This window comes from Anastrepha obliqua, chromosome 1 (genome assembly GCF_027943255.1).
Source record: "Anastrepha obliqua isolate idAnaObli1 chromosome 1, idAnaObli1_1.0, whole genome shotgun sequence".
Taxonomy (NCBI): Eukaryota; Metazoa; Arthropoda; class Insecta; order Diptera; family Tephritidae; genus Anastrepha; species Anastrepha obliqua.
The window spans coordinates 174,093,647-174,116,403 of record NC_072892.1 but is presented as its reverse complement, the minus strand read 5'-3'; the positions used below and the strand labels follow the sequence as shown (position 1 = coordinate 174,116,403).

Sequence of the window (22,757 nt, the reverse complement as noted above, 5' to 3'; positions counted from 1 at the left end):
CTTGAGGTTGCTTTAAAACCGTGGACAGACAAATATTTCGGTGGCAAGCTATGGACCTTTCAACAGGATGGCTAAAAAACAACGTTCCGAACTTCATTAAGTCCGCACAATCGCTTTCAAATTCACCAGACGCAAATCCGAAGGATTAATATCTTTTGGCTTTATTTTCGAGGGCAAGGTCCGAACTAAAAGATTTACCAGTCTCGAGACGCTGAAAAAAGCCATTTTCCGCGATTGGGCCAAAATACCTGCAAGTCACATTCGGGCAGCTTGCGATTCGTGTCTGGTCCGTCTCAAGCTCATAGTCAAGGCAAACTGTGGTCATATCGAGCAAAAGTAAATTGATGCTTAGTTTTGTATTATTTTCCCCTATTTTTTTCTTTGAATTGAATAAAAACAATTTTCCGAACTAAATGTATGGCCTTTTTAATAGGTTACCCTTCGAGTGCCACACCCTGTACTTACCGAACCAAGCGTAATATGGCATACGCAGTTGCACCCGAGATCTTTTTGAATACGTTATAACCTGGTAATCTACTTACATCTCGACCTTCTTTCAATGTTTTCTATAAAGTCCCATCAGCAACTTTTTCGGTGGAAATTTCTTTATTGCAGGATGTATCAATAGCATCTAATTCATTAGATGTAAAATATATATCAATGAAATACCTTTTCAATAAAATCGAAACAACCAATCAGAAAAATATCAAGCAAAATTATTTTTAATAATTTTCTATCTCAAACCGTTTTTGAACTTTGCATTTGGGTCATAGTTGAACAGCTTATGCGGATTATGAAGTCTAGAGTGTGCTATAAATAGTGGGGGATAGGAAAAACTAGGATTTTTTAGATTAAATTTAAGCAAATATTCGATTATTAGTGACGAATGAGAGTGCGGGCGCGGCCTGGGGGCTGTGGGAAGAGAGTTCTATCATAAAAACATGCCTATAACCTTCATTGGGTGAAAATATGAATGTATAAAAAGTTTTACGTCATTTGGTGTTGTCGTTTCGTAGTGATGCGCGCACAACGTACAGACATTCACCTTTATATTATATTTAGTATAGATATTAGATTTCTTTAGAATTCTGATAAGAATTTTCTTTACGTAGGCCATAATTTTCATTTCCTTAAAGCAATTAACATTTAAATTATTTTATGAGTCAAATAGGCTCAATCCGTAAATCTAGTGCTAATAGACATGGCATGATTCCCAAAGAAATCAACATCAATACATAATTTCGAAGAGGAACACAATGGGCGAATTTAATTCTGGACCAAACGAGCGCTCTCTCCCAGGGGGTGAAACCAACCTAACCTAACATCTTGAATTGCAGATTTTCCACTTCATATCTTAACACCCTCCAATTGTGACAGCTAAAAAGATAAGCTCGAACTACAAAGACGCTATACAGTAATGGACTCTAAAGCTGCAGTTAGTGATGCCGTAGCAATAACGGCATAGCCGTAGCCATAACCATAGCTGCAACATTACAGCATTTGTCGATTAGTCATGCCGTAACCGTAAACAGCTGATACTGCAGTAGAATTAGTGACAACGGCTATATTCAGAAACGCATTTTTATGCGCAACATACTTTTGCAGTAGCGTTCAAAAACGCAAATATGGCAGCACTGCAAATGCAACGTGTTCTTAAATGTCATTTCTGCACAAAAAGTCGCGCAATTTGAAGGAAAAAAATTAAGACTGCATTTAACGATGTCTGATGAAAAGTAAGTATTATAGTAATTTTTTTAGCTTTTTATGAAAAAATATATTGAAAACACGATAGTCAAACTACATTTCATTATAAAGGGTGCTTCAATTTCAAGGGCCGATGTTGAGTGTCAACCACACCTAAACGTCAACGACACCATTGGACTTCTTTCTTTGGGGTTATTTGAAAGAAAAGGTGTACGTCGATAAGCCAGCAACAATTCAAGAGCTAAGGGATGAGATTATTCGGCACATTAACGGCATAGAACCTCAATTATGCCTCAGCGTCATCGAAAATTTGGACCACCAGATGGAGGTGTGCCGCCGAGGCCGCGGCGTCCATTTGGCCGATATTTTGTTCCACACATAATTGAGCCATACCAATATTATCATAATGAAGAGAAATGACAATAATTTCCTACAAAAATTGTATTTTATTCAAAATCAACACCGGCCCTTGAAACTTAACCATCCTTTATTTTTTTTTTGTTTGAACGATTATTTTAGTACTTCCGAAGTGAAATTTCTTTGCTGAAAAGATAATGCGCAGTTGCCTAAGCAATATCAAAGCGATCCGTAAGCCGCCGGAAAGTGGCCCTGCTATTACATAACTTCCATAATGTAATGTATAAACATTTTTCTAATGAACGGTCCTTGCAGTTAAGCAAAATGGAGTTGGGGCGGCTTTTAAAAACTTCATAAAATGATTTTATTAAAAATCGATTCCACTGGATATCGAAAACTTACCTCAAAAGTGGACCAATTCATTCGAAACTGAGAAAAATATATATCCTCGGGAAATGATTTTATGGTTTCAAAAAAATATTTGTTTTTCGGTATTTTTCGTTTTAATATTAAACTTCTTACAAAATATGTCCTTCTTTTAAGCTTTACGCGGTTTTTTTTCTTAAATTTAATAAAAAGTTATCAGTTTTTGACTCACATGCATCGTCAGCTACTAAACTTAGTAGTAATTCCATTTTACTGTAGAGCGCGTTCTTAAATGCAGCAAATTTATTTGCAAAACATCAGCAAATCTATCAATTGCATGAATTGTCATATTGGCGGTGCTGCCAACACTGCATTTACTGCGCATTCGAATGCGTTTCTGAATATACCCCACATTTGCATTTTGCAATAAAAACACGGATACTTTCCCACTAAGTCATTTAATTTTTCCTCGTTCATTTCTAGTATTCGATTTTTTATCGCAAAGTTCAAAATAAATGCAAAGTCGTTCACAGCTTCTTACGGTTACGAGAAAAACTTAACTTCAATAGATACATACGGCTCTGAGGTTTAGTTCGAATTGAACCAACTACATTCAAATATAACATCTGCGTTTCACGAAAGTTGTCCAGTAAAAGTGAAAAAGCCACAAAGAAATGTTCCTTGGTGGAATAGTACACTTTCCGACCTACGTAAAGAAACAAGAACCTTATGGAATAGAGCTAAAGCAACGGGGGACTGGTCTTCCTACTCAACAGCCCTAACCAACTACAATAAAGAATTGAGGAAATCTAAAAGGTCTACTTGGAAACTTGAAAAGATTTGTAGTCTTCCGAATGCTATTCGTATCCAAAAAGCCCTACTAAAAGATCGGTCAAACGGCATTAGTACCCTGAAAAAGCCAGATGGAAACTACACAAAGAATCCAGAGGAAATCAGTCAACTTCTGCTGGACACTTCCCTGGATCACTTGTGCTAGACGAGATCTCTGTGAAACTACTACATCTGCGAGTGCTGAGAACTTAAAACTAGCAAACAAGTTATTCCATGAAAAGCGGGTACAATGGGCGATATCAACATTCAGCCCATACAAATCTCCTGGTCCGGATAGGATATTCCCCTGTCTTTTATAGCAGGGTGCACATCATATTATCCCTAATTTGACCAGACTATACAAAGCAAGCTTACTGCTAGGATATTTACCTACAAAATGGGCTGAGGTTAAGGTTATATTTATTCCAAAGGTAGGGAAAAACCCCGAACAATTGCCTAAATCATACAGACCAATTAGTCTCAGCTCATTTTTCCTTAAAACAATGGAAAAGATAGTTGATTACTATATTAGGGAAAACAATCTAGCTAACTTCCCACTGCATCGACTTCAATTTGCCTATCAACAGGGAAAATCCACTGAGACTGCAATACTCAGCCTGGTAACAGTTATTGAAAAGGCTATTGAGTCCACACAGATAGCTCTATATGCATTTATTGACATATCAGGGGCTTTTGACAACACTTCCTATGAGGCAATCTATAATGCCCTATATCTAAAGGAGGTACCTGAACGCATCACTAGATGGATAATATTTATGCTGAAATCTAGGACGATTAGCACCGAACTAGGAGGAACAATCAAATTTATTAAAGCCACAAGAGGTTGCCCTCAATGTGGCGTACTTTCTCCTCTTTTGTGGACTCTAGTCATAGATGATTAGGCTGGCATGAGGAAACCATTTCGGAGCGCATGCAGCAAGCAATAATAAACAAATGGTGCACGGAAAAAGGGCTTTCCATTAACCAATCCAAAACAGCACTTGTACCGTTTACTAGGAGAAGGAACATAAATCTCAAATGTCCGACCCTTAATGGAACAACACTTCAACTCTCGACAGAAGCGAACTATCTTGGCGTCAGTCTTGACAAAACGCTTACGTGGAACTCCCATATTGAGAGAGTTACTTCAAAAGCCACAAGGGCATTCTTTGCCTGTACAAGGCTTTTTGGTAAGACATGGGGACTAAGCCCTAGAATGACCTTCTGGACATTCACCACAGTTGTAAAACCCATAGTCACTTATGCATCCTTAGCATGGTGGCCCAAGGTCAAACGAATTAAGTAAACTGCATCGCCTGGTATGTGTTGGTATTACAGGGGCTATGAAAACATGTCCCACGGATGCATTGGGTGTGCTCCTGAACATACCACCGCTTCCAATCTTGATTGAAAGGGAAGCTCGCTCGAGTGCCTTAAGATTAAAAGGTATATCTGAACTTAAAAGTGGGGATATGAAAGGACATTTAAAGGTCTTAGAAGGCTTCCTACATAGTCCCATTCTTCATAGGGATGATATACCATCACCCAAACCAATACTCTTCAGGAACTTCCAAGTTATAATTAAAGAACGCACAGACTGGAGAACTAATTCTATCACTTTCAAACCTGGCTCTCAAGTTTGGTTTAGTGATGGGTCCAAATTGGAAAATGGTAGAACAGGGGCAGGAATCAATGGGCCTAAATTCAAAAAATCGATTCCGATGGGACTCTACCCAACAATATTCCAGGCAGAAAACATGCCATTGAAATATGTGTGAGAGAATGCCTTAGCAGGAAAATGAGAGCCAGATAGCCCTTCTATCAACAACTATCACCTCTAAATTGGTAAATGATTGCCTAAACCTTCTCAACATGTTAGGAAACCTCAACATAGTAACACTAGGTTGGATTCCGGGACATGAAGGACATAAGGGAAATGAAATGGCTGATGACCTTGCAAAACAAGGAGCAAATATGCAACTTACTAGTCCTGAGCCTCTCTGTGAACTCACAAAAGGCCACATTAATGAATTCCTTAGGAAATGGGAAGAAAGAAAACTTGCTGCACACTGGCTAAACTGTGCCGGTCAGCGTCAAGCGAAACTATTCCTAAGTCCCAACAAAGGAATATCTGGCAAGCTTCTCTCACTAAGCAGAGTAGATCTGCGTCTTTTAACAGGATATCTTACAGGTCACTGCAGCCTGAGCTATCATCTAAATAATATTGGTCTACCTGAGACTGATGTCTGCCGCTTATGCGAAGTGGACATAGAAAACTCAGAACATGTGCTTTGTGAATGTCCTGCGTTGGGCAGACAGAAACTTCATCACCTTGGTGGTATCGTAGTATCTCCATGCAATCTTTGGAACAACAAACCCAAAATTGTGCTAAAATTTTTAAAAAGCCTAAAACTCTAGGGTTACAAAAATAGGCCTTTCACAATAGATCAGCTCTGGTTGCAGTGCGTAATGGCCTTCTAATAATAATAATAATACATACGGCTGCGGTTATGGTAACGGCACCTATTATCGTTTACAGTGATGCCCATATGTTTGATTTGAACAGCTGACTGCTGGTTATGGCTATGATACGGCACCACTAATTGCAGCTTAAAACGCAGTCACCAACATTTTTCGCCTTCGTACATTTCGTGTCATACTAAATTGTGCTGATTTTAAGTCTGCGCGTGACTTTCTGATCCTTTCATTTTTCCTTACCGAAAATCATTGAATTTTAGTTTGATTTCGTGAAATTCCTAAACCGTAAAACTAACGGTTATCCTATACACCCCCCAATAACATACATACATACATACACACATTACGCCAATGAGCTTTGGAAATTTCTCATATTTTCGGCCAAAAAGTCAGGATAAATACAATCACAATTTTTACAAATATGGACTTCCATCCACTCGCATTGTCACTTCATCAGGAGAATTTAAAGTGCACTGGCTATGCGAGCTATGCGCTTATGTGTGTGTTTATTTGTGTGTGCGACACTCAATGCCAAATTAAGTTGTTGTCACTACCAAAAATTTACCGTACAAATAAGTGCAGTTACACAAACGCATACATCCAAACATACAAACATACGCATACATATATATATACATACACATACACATATACATACATACATACACACGCATGTACATACTTAGATTGTTGTCGTTTAACGATCATAAATCAACAACATGCCACAGATACTAACAGCAATTTACAATTTAATTATGCGAACAAGACCAAAAACAAATATTACAAAAAATAACAACAAAACAACAAAAGCACAAACAATGTGAACGCAAGTAAATAAACGCTAAAATTTACTCATACTTTGGTGCAGGTTTTTGTATATGGAGTGAAAGGCGCTTCAAATAAAGTAATTGGACGATAATAAATGAAGTATTTTGTGAGAACTCAGATGACAGTCGCATGCATTTTAGGGAGATGAAAAGGTAGAAAATATACGCAAAAACTTTAATTTGAAAATGAGCAGAGTTAAACGGCAACGGGCAACGTTTGTGTGGCAGAAACAAGCGAACAAATGTTGAACATTTGAATGTCCAAAAAACCTCAATTAAAAACGCATTAACTTCAGCGTTTCAGCTACGCATTCACACATTGATATCAAGCGCGCAGCTGCACACACACACACACATAAAGCATACTTGTGTGTGTGTGTGTGTTGGTTGTTGAAAGTTAAAAAAATAACTAGAAAACAAAGAAAGCATAAAATAACAACGTGGAAAAAGCAACGGCCGCATTTTAGAGCGGGCGCCGTGCGCCGTACGCCGGACAACGATCCGATTGTTGCTGCAACAAACGCCATTATTTGGGGCAATGTTGCACGTATTTAGATATGTACACATACACGCACATAAATTTATGGAAACACGCATACCTGCACACTAGGCTTGCCTTTTAATTTTCGATTTTTTGTTTGTTTTTTTTTCTTTTCTGTTTTGCACGGCATTAACATGTTTCCACTCAAATTAACGATGTGTGCAATGTTGTTCAAACAATTTAATTAAAATGTAATTTATTTCAAATTGTTATACACACACACATACATACAAACACACAAATGTAGAAGAAGAAAAATACATTTTTGGGGATTGGCTGGCATTTAGTCCTTTGGTTGAATTGTTGTTTCTATGTTGGCTGAATTGTTGTTTTTATGTTGCTTGCAATGCTCGTTGTTCTCAAGTTGTGTTTGCAACGTTGTAAGCCAAGTCCGTACCGTAGCGAAGTGCGCACTAATTAACTTGTAATAAATGGAGCAGTTAACCTTTTTTTTTTGGTTTTTTGTGGTGGAGTGGGCGTTTTCAAACATTTCGTATAATTATAATGTTTCTAATGAAGATGATGAATATGCGAGAAAAAGCTGTTATTATACGAATATTTGGGTTCTTGGGAAACATGAAATGCAGCTTGTGTGCGCTAAGTTATTTGGCGGATTTTGTGCGCCCCAATTCCTATGCCACTGGAAGGAACAAATTGTTTTGTCTGTCATATTTTTTGAGAGCCCATAAATTTAAGAAACGGTATAAGATATTAAGTTATTATTATTTACTTCGAAATAAGTATTTGCTTAAAAATAAAACATAAAAATTATTATATATGCCAACCTTTGGTTTCGCAAACCAATTCCCGAAAATTTCCTAAATTCGATGATTTTAATATATTTTTAAAATAAACAAAGGACACGAAAAAAACTAGTCGATTGTGTTTACTCATCACTTGCGTAAAATTAACTGTAAATAAAAAAATATTTTTCCATTTTCATAATGTTTGGTTTGCCATTATTAATGTGGCGTATTCACATTTAGTATCTTCTACGTATTCTTCAATTTGGTGGAAATTTACTTTGAAACAAAGAAAAAAAGGAACATTTTCGCGAAGTCTGTAGAGCGAAGTGTGGAAGAAGACGCTGGAATGTAGTACGGGGTGCCTTTTATATGTCGGGATTTGGCAACCCTGGTGTTGCAATCTGGCAACTGACAGCTGTATCGCAAAGTTTGACATGTTTTGGCTATTACGTACTCAGAACGTTTTGAAATACCAGCGCTATTTGTGTTGTTTACAGTAACTTAAAAGATTAATTTCGGTCCAAAAATGGAATTAAATCGTAAACATTTTCGTGCGATTATTTTTTACAACTTTCGACGTGGATTAACTCAGCAACATTGCATGGATGAACTTAATTCATTTTTTAGCGATGAAGTTCCATCAAGGACCAGTATTTATCGATGGCATGGTGAACTCAATCGTGGTGGAAGTTCATTCCAAGACGAATTTCGTGAAGGTCGTCCAAAATCAGTTGTTGTTCCGAAAACCATTGATGCTGTGCGCGAACTGATATTGCAAGATCGTCATGTGACCTATCGTGAGATTGAGACAATCTTAGGCATTAGTGGGACCAGCATACATTCAATATTGCATAAACATTTGACTGTCAAAACAATTTGTTCGCGTTGGATCCCACACAATTTGTCAATCGCTCAAAAAAAGGCTCGTGTCGATTGGTCGAAGGAAATGCTCAAAAAATACGATCGCGAGGCTTCGAAACACGTCTATGACAACGTAACAGGTGATGAATCATGGATTTACGCATATGAGCCCTAAAGCAAACAGCAGTCGACTGTATGGGTGTTTCGAGATGAGCCAAATCCAACAAAAGTTGTTCACGCACGAAGCACTTCCAAGCAAATGGTCGCCTGTTTTTTCGGAAAAACTGGGCATGTCGCAACCTTACCACTAGAACAACGCAGAACAGTAAATTCTGAGTGGTACACAACCATTTGTTTGCCAGTTGTCTTCCAAGAAATTAGGAAAACCAATCGCCAAAGACGGATCACTCTTCACCAGGACAATGCGAGCTCTCACACATCGGCTCAAACAACTGCATTTTTGAGCACCCAAAACATCGAATTAATGTGTCAACCGCCGTATAGTCCTGCCTTGGCACCGAATGACTTCTTTTTATTCCCGTACGTAAAAAACAAACCGAGAGGTCAACGTTTTTCGACACCTGAAGAAGCGGTTGCGCCATTCAGAATGCATGTTTTGGAGGTACCTCATTCAGAGTGGCAAAAGTGCTTCGACAATTGGTTCAAACGCATGCAAAAGTGTATAGATCTGCATGGAGAATATTTTGAAAAACAATAAAGTGATTTTCGATGATTAAAATTTGTTTTTGTTCTCTAATCCCGACATATAAAAGGCACTCCTCTTGCAAGAATTCAAGCCAAATGACCCATGTTTACTGATTGCCCTTATTTAGATTTATTATTCAGATTTATTGGAAAAAGCAGTCAAAAATTGGACTGATCGAATGGACCATGTAACTCATATGGACCATTTTCATATTCAAAAAAGTAAAATAAATGCCATGAAATTATCTACCAGATTATAATAAAAAAAAATTCATTCCAACAATATTTTTGTTCCCTATTACCCCTTTAAGTGCTCAAGGTCTTGCAAAAGCACCTGATACGTTCCTTAACTAAATATTATAATCATTAATTCTATTAATTCATGGTCTATTGCGTTGGAAAATGATAAACGCAGGACTATTATTCTAATAAATATACAGTTTTTTGTATACAACTTTTAACAAATATCTAAATTTTATCAAAACTTTCAGCTTTCAAGCTTAAAGTGATTTTTGAAAATTTTTCACACCTGTTCTTCAATACGAAATGGATGTGTGACTTCAAGAATATACATTTTTTTTATTATTTTTTTATTGTTATTTTTTGCTATTATTATTTTTTTCTATCATTATTTTTTTTTTATTATTATTTTTTTCTATTATTTTTTTTCTATCATTATTTTTTTTTATTATTATTTTTTCTATTTTTTTTTTCTATTATTATTTTATTTCTTTTTTATTTCTAGTATTATTATTTTTTATTTTTACATTTTTCTCGAGTTTTCTAGAAGGAATTAGGACTGGAACTATCCCTTCGACTACCAGACTACTGCAGCGTCTATCAGGCAGAGGTTCTAGCTATAAAAGAAGTGGCTGCATGCCGTAACAAAAACGTCTATAAATATATTCTCGGATAGCCAAGCGGCCATCAATGAATGCGGCTATACTAAGATCAAAGGCTGCAGGAATGCCGAGCAGCTCTAAATGATATTAGCGTCGTATTCAAGGTCAGCCTTATTTAGGTTCCGGGTCACAGAGATATTGAGGGAAACTGTAGAGCTGATCAGCTAGCCAGAAAAGGTACTGCTCTTCAACTGTTCCGTGATAAAAGTACCATTGGAATACCTTTGGCCACGAGTAAATTAATAATAAAAAACCCTATTATCCAAGTGGCCAATAGGTCATGGGAACAAGAAGATAAATGCGTAACAGCCAGACTACTATGGCCGCAAATAAACAAGAAAATGACAAAGGAACTGCTTAGCCTCTCAAGAGAAGATATCTCGAAGGTCGTGGCTTGTGTCACCGGCCACTGGCTATTTGGAAGGCATCCCTTGAGACTAGGAGTATTCTCCCATGAATATTGTAGAAGCTGTAGAAATGAGGAGGAGGAAGAAACAGTAGAGCACTTCCTTTGCAATTGTCCAGCCTTAGCTAAGATCAGAGCAGGTTGTTTAGGTAAACAATTTCAATTCTTTTACAGAACTATCTGGCGCGGGGATTGGACCTGCGCTTCATAAGAGCCTCAAAACGGTTTTATGAAAGTAAATAAACAAGGTTCCCGTGTCACATAGTGGTATCACAATGGACCTGTGAGGTCTAAGTGAGTTGGTCATACGGACCGACTACCACCATAACCTAACCTATTAATATACATATATAAAATTATAAAGACGGGTCATTTGACCCACTTTGGTAGGAATCGGAATACATAAAGTATCGGTAAGTTTAGTGTTAAATCGGTCAATGATATGGGGGTATGTACTGCTGAACCACGGCCTCAAAGTCATCGTTGCTGCAGTCTCCAAAATAAAAATCGCAAGCATTGAATATTTTGTATTTTATGCTGGTACTTCTTGGTTATTAACTAATTTAGCAACGAAAATATGAAGAAAGCTGTGATTTGTGATTGCCACAATACAATTGCTAATGGAATGTTCTTTATCTGAGAGCGATGATGAAATGAAACAAATTATCGTGGACAAAATAAAATGATGTGATGTAAGGAATTATTTTGCATTTTATTTGCTTTTTTTTTAATATAACCTTTAACGGCCGAAAGGCCCCGCTACGGGGTCATAGGACTTATGCGATAGAAAACGAAAGACTCCAATAAGGGGACATAAAAATAATTCAGTTTTCATTTCATTTATTTATCATCGCTGAAGTTTTCTTTAACAAATATTGCAACCTTGTACATCCCTGCTTTGTTAATCATATAAAATTATAAATCAAGTAAATATATTGAATTCATATCTAAATAAATCAATTTAAATGCCTAGATTAAGTTGTCATCCTTACAAACGTTTTAGAATTTCACCTAATTTTTCGTCATCTTATGGGCGAGTATTACAAAAAAAAGCTCTCGGGCGTTAAGGGTTAATACAAGGTAGCTCAACCAAAAAATGTTCTAATTTTTGTGATTTTACCCATCAACAATTTAATCAGCTGTTCGTAAAACTTAAAATTATTACTGGTTTTGCGTTCATGCACTTTTTGTTCATCTTTTTCTTTTTGAGAGCTAATTCTCGAAAATTAAGTTACTGGATGATTTTTACATGAACAAACATTTAAATAAAAGCATTGAGTTGGCAAAAGTAAATAAGATTGTAAGAGCTCCATGCTCCACGTTTTAAGCGTTACACCTTTTAGCACTTTATTCAGCTAAAAAATCGTACAAGCGGCACTAAATAAAGCGCAGATGATATGAAAACGAAAGCCAAATTAACTGATCAGATTAGTGAGGTTTTTCTGGAATACTAAGAGTACATATTTTAAATCGCAGTGTTTCCTTGCTCGGCTAGAATCAATACGATATAGTCACATAACCAAGCTCCCACTACCAACAACACATACTTCCTTACTTATTCTCTCCTCACCTCACCTACTTACATATATTCCCACAACTCTTCTTCACGTTTCTCAATTTGCCCCCTTACTAACTGATCTTTTCTTTAATGACATTATCTAAACCAATCTATTTCTCTTTCTTACATAACAACAACAATTTTCATTTTGTCTCTCTTTATTAGTTTTTAAGCTCATATTAGTTAACTTAGTTGGGAGAATTATGTAAACTTGGAATCATTTCTAAAGCTAACTTCGAAATAGCGGATTATTACATTTACTTATCTCTAAAAATTTAGAACCTAAACTCATTGCTTTTAACTTAGCTGCTTATGTACTATTTTATCAAAGTATTAAAATCTTTCTAAACTTACTACCGGGGAATCGATGTGGGAATATCCGTCCATGTCGACTTAGCAGCCACGGGTAGAGCGGATAACTATCGCGTATCAAATGTGGCCCACCGAAGTGAGCATGATGCGGTCCGGGAGGAAATAACGCCATTGGATGGCCGGGTGGTAAATGCGCCGCTGGATGATGATGCTGCTGTTGTTGTTGCTGCTGATGGTGATGATGCGCCAAAGCGGCAGCCATTTGAAATTGCGCCGCCAAAAAGTGTGGATTGGGTGGCGGAGGAGGGGGCGCCACAACACCCGATGCAGATGGCGGTGGTGGTGGTCCTGGCGGCACCGAACCTTGTATCGTTGGCGCTAATGCGTGCACAGCAGTGGGATTCGTAGGTGCATTTCCACCATCTAGTGGATTGGGGGCTCCAGCCGGACCTATGCCACCGCTACCGCTGCCAGATTGTAGTATCGATAAACTTTGTGGTGCTTGGAGTGGTAGTGGACGTATCAAGCCGGCCGGTATGCCGGGCACGTGAATAGGTCGCTTGTTGAGTTCACCAATGCTACCACTGGCGCTACCAGGTGTTTGAGGCGATTGTGGTGTGGTGCGGCTGTGCGCCGTTGTAGGTGAGAGCGAAGGTGTTCGACTGCGATTCACAGTAACATTGTGTTCACGGGTAGATTTTACTAAATGGCGAGCGGGTGAGCGTGAACGTGAACGCGATCGGCACCTACCAACCAACGGCGGACTGATGCAATCACGTTCAGGCGAGTGATCCAATATCGAACGACGCCGACAGTAGATGAGGCCCATTGGCGGACGTGCGATAGGTGCAGTAGGGTGCAAGTCGGCCGCCGCACCAACTGACCGATAATTCACAGTAAAGCTATTCCTTAATTCTAATGGTTGTTGGCAATGATGAGAGTCCTCGCTAAAACTGAGGCTAACACGGCTGGGCGGACGTTCGTAGGCGAGCATTAAGCGTTGGTCGCGGTCGCGGTCCCGTTCGCCATTGGCGCGTTCATCGGGACTTTCGCTGCGTTGCGGGGAGGCGAGTGGTGGTGAGATGAGTGTCAACGGACGCATAGGTCGACAATCCGGTGGATGCGCTGGACCGCCATCATCACGGTTTTTATTGTTGCTACCAACAATCGAATCGATGCTGAACGCCAACTTTGGTTTAATGGATGCAGTCGTCACCGTAGCAGTTGCCACAGTTGTAGTTGTTGTTGCTGTTGTTGTTTGGCCTATGGTCCGCGTCGTTGTGTCTACAACGGCAGCCGCCGCCGCTGCAGCTGCTGCCACCGATGATGTTGTTAGACCGACGACAAAAGGATTAATCGGCGCCATGGGCAGCATATTGAACGGTTGACGGCCGCACGTGACCATTTGCGAAATTGTGGTCAACACAATATATCACAAACTGATGGACAAGGCGCGCGCGCGACACAATGGCGAAATTCGACCGGACGGCTGACGGGAAATTGGTAGAATTCAACTGCTGCCACTTAATAGCAATTATTCGATCGTTCATAGAGCGGCGACGCCACTTTCAAAATGAAAAGTGCACCACAATTGTTTGGAAAACAAACGGCAAATGGCAAATGGCACAAATGCGCTCCACGGATTGTTGGTTAATTGAAAACTCGACGAATTGACAAAGTGCTTAGAGCACTAACTACAACGAGCACAATAATAACAACAACACAATGAACAAGTTACAACGCTTCAGTGGCGATGTAGCGTACATTTGCACTAACACACACCCTACGATTGCCGGCGCTTACCGTTGGAGTACAAGCACAATACATCCGTTGTACTGCGATTCAGCGATTCAGTTGAGTAGTGACATTGACAAACGAGACCGCAATTGTAATTGGGAAAGTTGTAACAGTAGCAGCAGCAGCGCTGGCGATATGAGCATCGGTGTAGCGTAACGGTTGCGCTTGAATTGACAAGCTGTCAACGCCATAATGTGGTTAAAAGCGTTTAATTGCACGCACACGCATACACAGACGCACAGCAGCAGCGCTCAATATAAACATACCAGTAAATGACGTTGTGCAGCGGACGCGCGCTTTTGTTGCGTTACAGCCCACGCGACAACACCATTAAATATCACACACACGCACACACACAACGCTAAGCGCGCTTGCAGTAATTAGTGCTAATTTTAATTAGACGCGTTCGATAATTTACGCGCTCAAACACTCAAAGGCGGCCTTTTTTCATTTAAACATCAAATTATTACTCACAGTTAGTGCGTTTGCAAGTATGGCATTTGTTGTTTTACTTTGCAAATATCGCGACGGCAATTTGTGCGAAACACGCGTACGCTTGAAACTTTCGAGATTGCGATTTAATAAAACGTAAACGCCCGCCTTCGGTCGTGTCGCGTCGTACTGTAATGACGCTGCAGTGCGAGAGCTTGTCGCCACACATAAGCTGCCGCCACTACCACCACCACCACCACCAGCGCCAGTGCTTCTCATAACGTAGCAAAACAAAGAAGGTGAAGCAGCGCTCGCTGAGTGGCCGTTTAATTGTGTGAAATAGTTGTCTCACTCTCTTGCCTGCCAAAAGGCGGCATGCCGTGCTAATGGAGTCCAACATCATTCGTGCGCACGCGGCAAAACTTGCAATTCTACTTTGTGTGAAAATGTGTTGAAGAGAGAGATTGGGGTAGGGGCAGCGTTTTATTAGAGTGTAGCTTTTTCAGAGCATACACTAAACTTTTCTCAGTGGTGTTGGTGTTCTTTTTGCGCCGATGCTAGGATAGCATACTGTGTAGGTGTTCTCTCCTTCTCTGCTGGTCATGTCTGTGTGTTAGTTGTTATTACACTATATACAGGAGCAAACATAAATGTAGTGAGTAAATAGTATACAGCAAGTAGACGGTGCTCAGTAGTACATTTTTAGCTGTGTGATTGTTTTTAAATGCTGGGTTTTTTTGTAGTTAATGATCGTTTGATTGGCGTTATACTAAAGGTGTTTATTATATATTTAGATTTATTTTAATATAAGTATATTTGATAATATTATTTGTAGCAGCGGGCTAATCACCTACCCTGTCATAAATCAAAATAGATTAACGAAACCAACGCAAGACTGAGTGTTGTCGGGACCCTATATAAGAGGAGTGAACAAAGAAAAAATATTAATATAATAAAAACAATAATTAAAATATGTAGGTAAATCTGGCCTAGCAAAAGTCAACGTAGAAAGCAGTTTGTTGTCATTATTAGCGACTATTAGATGTGAATGTATGTAGATTCGCGAGCAGATAATTACTTATTCTTGTTCTAGTTATGGAAGGTGGAATCAAATGTGTACTTTCGGAATTCATAATTTCCAGTGTTTATGGTAAAGCACAACGAAGATTTTTATTGTAAATGAGTTCGAAATCTATGGCTATTCCGTTAACCTACATTTATATGTGTGATGTGTGTATGGTAAAGGCTTCATCAGTTGCAGTTAGATAACTCAGAAGGTGGCGGCATCCCCACACCGTTATTTTGTTTATGGCAAATTTTAAAATTGAGTGACGTCACTGCAAAATCCAAAAATATAAAATAACTACTACATATTACCCATAGTTCTGCGATGCTATTTACTTTACATTAATTAGATTAATTTCTTTGAACCTGTATAACGGACCTGATTCTTCCAGATGCAATTACCGTAAATAATTGTTAATTTTCAATTGCCTGTATTAGTAAAATAAATTCATTTAATACTGAAATATTATATATAATACTAGAATTTCTCCTCAGAGGTTAAAAATGAGGATAGAAATAGACGGGCAATCGTTTTGCAAGTACAAAAAAGTCTTCATCAGTCATGACTTAAAACGGGTTTTGTCAGAGGAATATTGAAAATTCACTGGACTGATTAAGCTTCTAACAATGAGAACTTTTAAAAACTATTAAACAGAGAAAGAGAGCATAACTCGGCTATATTATGAGAAATCCGAAATATCACCTACTGGGTTGCCCATATTCGACGGACCCATGTGTTTTTTTTTAAATCAAAGAAAAACACAATTGTTTTGATGTTGACGATAATAATAATTTTATTTGGTTCAAGTAGATTTGTTGACATCACTTTTTGAATATGATATCTCTCAAATGGCCGCCTTGAGCCTGTACGGCGTATTGTGCCTGTTTTGCAGCATTTTCCATAGTTTTAGCTAACATTTCGGCTGGAATAGCGGCTATTTCCTCACGGATGTTGTTCTTGAGCTCTTCTATGGCCTTTGGCTTATTAATATAAACCTTTGATTTTAAATATCCCCACAAGAAGAAGTCAGGTGGCGTTAAATCGGGCGAACGCGGTGGCCAGTCAAAATCGCCATTTTTCGACATCAAACGACGAGAAATCAATTTCTTGAAAAAATCGATTGTGGTGCGAGCTGTGTGTGGTGGAGCGCCGTCTTATTGAAACCAGAACTGCGTCATACGCTTTCGACGAATAATTGGCATCACAAAAGTGGTTATCATATCGCGATAACGCTCCTGATTCTTCTTCTTGATTTGACTTCTTTTGTCGAATGTAAATTTCAACAATTTGGGAGCGCTCGCGTGGCGTGTACTGTTCCATGGTAAAAATCTGCTTGGATTGCCAGATGGGTCCGTCGAATATGGGCAAGCCTGTAATGCAACTTATGTATTTTAGAAGGAAAAATAGAAGGTAAACGTGGCATTGGAGAAAAAAAAAATGCCTTGGACTGGTATCGGAGGATTTGGAGAGCCATACAATGCTGCAAGTCAAAGAGATGTGTATACATAAAATCTTTGTAAATAATATAGAATAGGTTATGTCTTCTAAGCTGAAATTTATATTTATATATTTAAGGGGTTATATGCAGTTAGAATTTCCAAAAAAAAATTTTTTTTAATATTTTTTCTTAATATACATGTATTTAAAAATGCACGCAGAAAATGTTATGTTGTTCTGGTGAATATTTTCGAAGTTACACGCAAATTTGAAAAGGCGTTTCAGAGTGAATTAAAGTGCTTTTCAAACTTTAAACGCGTTTTTCTTAAAATGTTGCTCTCAAAGTCGGTGACCAACATTACTCGGAAACGGCTAAACCCTTAGTCTCTAATTTTAATACGAGCTTCTTAAATATATGGTTTAGTAATTTTTTTTATTTTATATCCCCTTTATTTATTACAGTCTGTTATATATTAACAATATGTAATTTTTGTGCAATTTGACTTATGTTCTTTTACCAATGTAAGAAGAATCTGTTATTATTATTATTATTATTTTTTTTTGTTTGTTTTTTGTAATTACACTGTAAATCTTATAGTTAGATCAGTCGGTGTGAGTCGCTTTAATCTTCGTTTGATATTTTCTGCCGGTACTATTTTACGCATTTGTTCGTTTTGGTGGACTGACAGTCGCTGTATATGCTTAGTGCTACATTTTGTGATTATATCTTGGATAGTGTCTATGTTTAAGTCACGATGTATGACTTCATTGGAAATAAACCAACCAGCATTTGTTGTATTTCGTAATATTTTGGATTGTGTTCGCTGTATGAGCTGAATATTTGTGTTTTTAGCCGCTCCCCATATTTCTATTCCGTATTTCCAGATAGGAGTAATAATTGTTTTGTATTCAGTCACCTTATTATACAGTGATAGTTTTGATGCTCGTCCGATTAGCTAACTTAATTGCCGGTACTTATTCTTAATTTGATTTCTTTTATTAATGATATGCCGTTTCCATGTTAGTTTTTCGTCAATAGTTATTCCAAGATATTTTGCTGCTGGGCAGATTTTTATTTTGTTGTTTTTTCAGGAAGATTATATTTTGATGTCTTTTTGTTTGTATATATAACTTTTATAGTTTTGTCTTTGTTAACTTCTATACCCCATTTGTCAAACCAGTTAACTGTATTGTTTATCAATTTTTGAAGTGTAAAGGTCGCCAGTTTTTCGTCATTGTTTGATGCCATTAATACAGTATCATCCGCGAACGTTGCTATCATTGCATTATCTGTTGTCGGAGTTGGCACATCTGCGGTGTATATTAGATATAAAAGAGGACCTAATATACTGCCTTGCGGTACTCCAGCTGTCATTGGTAGGATATCGGAATATTCGTCTTCATATCTTATATAAAATTTTCGATCAGTTATGTAGCTCTTCAAAAGTTCAAAGTAGTTTTGTGGACTTATGCAAAAGTCCTTTATGCCAAACTTTATCAAAGGCTTTTGCAATGTCCAGCTATACAGCTACACAATATTTTATGCCATTCATATCGTTAAGTATTTTGTTAGTCACCATGTGGATTTGTTGGACTGTTGAGTGTTGCCGTCTAAATCCGAATTGATGGCTTGATATCACTTTTTTTGCTGTTCTAGTCTAGTTCTTTTTAGTAATTAATCTAAGATTTTTTCTTATCGATAAATATTTTTTTTATAAACAATTAAGGCCGAAATTTTGGTCAAAAATCGATTTCTTTTTTTGAGAAACCGCGATTTTCTCAAAAAATTTATTTTGCTTATTCCTGCGATTAATTACTAGATTAAAATTGCCTTAACGTAATCTGTTTGGTTTTTTTTTAATTTTAGAGGATCCAGTTCAAAGATATAGTGGTCACCGCAAAACGTCGTTTTTGAGAGGAGCTGTTGTTGTTGTTGTTGTAGCAGCATAAACATTCCCCATACATATATGGGGAATGCTGCTGAAGTGACAGTCCTTGGCCGGAAATAATCCGGGTCGTTCCGGTAACGTAGAACCGACTGTCGTGGGAACATGGGAGCTCCCGGAGATCAGCTGTAGCTCCTTTCCAAATAAATATTTTTACTAATACTAAGTCTTAAAATACAGTTAAAATATAACATAATATGTGTACAAATGTTTAGGTCAATAAATTTAAAAGTTTTCTCGGAAAAAAAATCTGGAAAATTCACTTTTTCCCCCCTTAAAAAGTAGAATTTGTATGATCGCTTATAATTCGAAATCAAAAAGGCATAATATAGAAGAATATGTACTATATGTAAATTTATATGTAATAAAATTTCCAAAAAAATAACTGTTATCTTGTATTAAAGTTTTATTATCAAAAAAATCCTTTTCTATCGATATTATCCTTGTTTACATTAATTTAACCTGCTTTTAATTTTAATTTACAAAGTTCGCTATTGTACACCTTCTACCCAGTTTTCTTCCACAACTCCACCCACCTTTTTCTACACGAATCTTCATAAATAAGTGGGTGCAATGGTATACCGAAAATTTAAACGCTGGCGACTTCCCGGCCCCAAAAAGATACCGCTCCCAGACCAGAAGATGATTGATTTGTTTATGCCAACCCCGAACTTATTGTCGCGTGAAACTGAAACAGTTTTAGGGAAAAAGCCGTGTTAATGTATGCAAAGACACGATTCGAGGACGTTTGCGTGCAGAAGACTTCAAATTAAAACTCCGTAGCATATTGAAAAAAACCGCTACTCTCATTAGCACACATTGAAAAAAGATTTGCATAGGTTAAGGCAAATTCAGAATGGTATTGGGCAAAAATAATATTCACGGATGAATCTTTCCTTTGGGCGAATAGTTGCATATGTCGCTTCTAGCTTACTGCTGATAATCAATAATTTCAACGAACTATCCAGTTAATCCAGTTATGGTTCATGTTTGGAGCTGCTTCTTCGAAAAATAATTTGGCAGTTTATTTGTGTTGACTACCAATTTGAATACAGTTTTAATGCATACAATTTACCAAAAAGCATTATTATCGTCAGTTGCGGGGATGTTTGGAGGAACTAGCCAACCTTGGTGTTCGAGCGAGTTGAGTGAGTAGCGATTGAAGAGTCGAAGGAAACGGTCGTATAGTAAAAAGAGTTCAAGTTAATAATAAATAAAACTTTAACCGAACATACCCAAGCGGGGTTTTATTTATAAGGAAGGACAACATCTGCTTGTTGCTGTTGTTGGTGGTGTGGTTATTGTAGCAGCATAAGCATTCCCCATACACGAGAAATAGTGGAATAGTACTGAAGTGAGAAGTCCCTGGACGGATATAAATCTGAGTCACTTCAGAAACGTTGAACCGACTATGCGGGAATGACAAATCCCTGACCGGATATAAATCCGAATCATTTCGGTAATGTAGAACATCTGGTCCTTCGAGCTGGATGGACGTTTGATTTACCCTTGCATTTTACAAGAAGGCAGAGATTCCAAGCATGGAAGCCGAAGGTGTGTAGAGTGGAAACAGCAAAAAGGGATTGAAATGTTGGACTGCCCTTAACAATCGCTGGGGAATAAGTTCGTAGCGTTTTTACCGAAGACCTTTTATTTAAACACAATAATTATATCCATAAGCTAATCAATTATATATTCGCCGTTGCTGTTCACAACCTCTTTCCAGCTCTCGACTAATTTGTTGATGCCGTTCCGCAAAAAATTGCCTGGTCTGGTGTCAAAGAAGTTGTTGAGCCAGTTTTTAAGCATCTCTTTGTTATAGACGGTAACGCCCTTCATATGGTTCGACAGGGAGCGGAAAAGATGGTAATTGGTCAGCTGTTAAAGGATATCTTATTCGAGCTCTTGGAGTGCGGCTTTGACGACTTGTGCAACATGGGGCGTTGTCGTGCAGGAGTATGGTTCGACCATGCGATGAACTGTTCACTAGACAGGGCTAGATTACTGGGCGGCAGCCCTCGGTCGGGGAAAACCCCGAGTCATTCCGGTAACGTAAAACCGGCTGCCATGGGAATGGGTTCGACCAAGACAATCAGGCCTCTTCAGTCGAATAGCCTCATTCACGCGGTGTAGCTGGGCAATGTAGAGATCCTTCTTGACCGTTACATGCTTTTCGAGCATTTCCCAGTGCACCATGCCCTCCCAGTCCCACCAAACACATATCATGATATTCTTTGGTTGAAGATCCGACTTGACTCTCTGTGTTTGAAGCATGTCCTGGAGCCACCTACACCTTTCTTTGCTTCAAATTGATGTAGAGGCACCACTTCTCATCTCCCGTGACGATTCGGCACAAAAAGCGTTGTTTATGACCGCGTGTTGCTCGATGACGGACGAGATGCCGAGGAGCAATTTGAAGGTGACTTTCATTGTTTTTTTCGTTGAGCTCGTGAGGCACCCAGGCTCCCAATTTTTCGGTGAATCAGATTGAATGAAGGTGATTGAGAATCGTTTAATGATCGCAGCTCATTTTTTCCGCCAATTCACGACTGGTTTGACGACCGTTTTCCTTCAAAAGTGATTTGAGACGTTCTTCATCGAATTCAGAAGGGCTTCCGCTTCGGGATGTGTCATCGATGTCAGAGTCACTATTTTTGAACTTTGAAAACCGTTTCCGTACTGTAGACTCGCCTATGACACCTTCTCCATACACATTGCAAATGTCCCGGGTTGCTTTCGGTAGCTCAATGAAAAGCAAAGAAGAGCAGATATCGAAAATGTTGATTTTTGCCTCCTAAGTCCATAAAATGTAGTTTATTGGAATCGAATTGGTCAAACAGTTTCCATGTTATGGCGGTCACGCTTCTATTAGACAGACTGTATGTTTTTATCTATTAAACTTACAAATCTGCATATATATTTTCAGGACTCTTTAATTAATTTTGAATAGGAAAAAAATAGTTTTCTTTTTTTTTCTATTCTCTTCTCATATTCAGTCCTTTTGTTTTTAGAAATATATTTGCCTTGAACACTAATGCGTAGATCTTTTCCTTTCATCTACATGGATGAGTTTCTATGGGTATAAGTCGAGTCGGCCATCTACGTTAATAGGAAATAACTTTAAATAACTTTAACACAGATTGTTTCAAAGTCATGAAATTATAGAAATTTTTTAATAATAAAAAAGCTACCAACTCTATATTTTTTACTCAAAAATTCGTCAGATCTGACATACAATCGACATTTCCAAAGGCAATAAGATTCATTCCCATGCATACATGCATACACGCCCAAACCAAATACATGCCAAAATTCAAAGTGCGGTGAGAACGCGCGAGAGAGAGCGGCTGCCCACCAATCACCATTACACTGTAACTGTAGGCGAGGTGCAGCAACAACAGCTGTAACAATAGCAGCACGAACAATTTGCTTAATAGCAGCTAGGCAACAGCAGCAAACATGAAAGTGCAATAGCAAATACAAAA

At 38.2% G+C, this 22,757-nt stretch overlaps 1 protein-coding gene across 2 annotated transcripts in view; it reads right to left on the bottom strand.

Moving 5' to 3' along the window:
- LOC129241445 (homeotic protein empty spiracles) overlaps window positions 1-15,017 on the bottom strand; it is a 43,770-nt gene extending 28,753 nt beyond the window's left edge. Inside the window, exon 1 of one of the 2 annotated variants that reach the window (XM_054877765.1) lies at window positions 12,640-15,017. In XM_054877765.1, coding sequence (XP_054733740.1) covers window positions 12,640-13,999 — 1,360 coding nt within the window. In that variant the 5' untranslated portion in view covers window positions 14,000-15,017. Of the gene's footprint in view, window positions 1-12,636 lie in introns of both variants that reach the window. The other variant, XM_054877754.1, reaches the window with a different exon arrangement.
- Window positions 15,018-22,757: the final 7,740 nt, after the last annotated feature.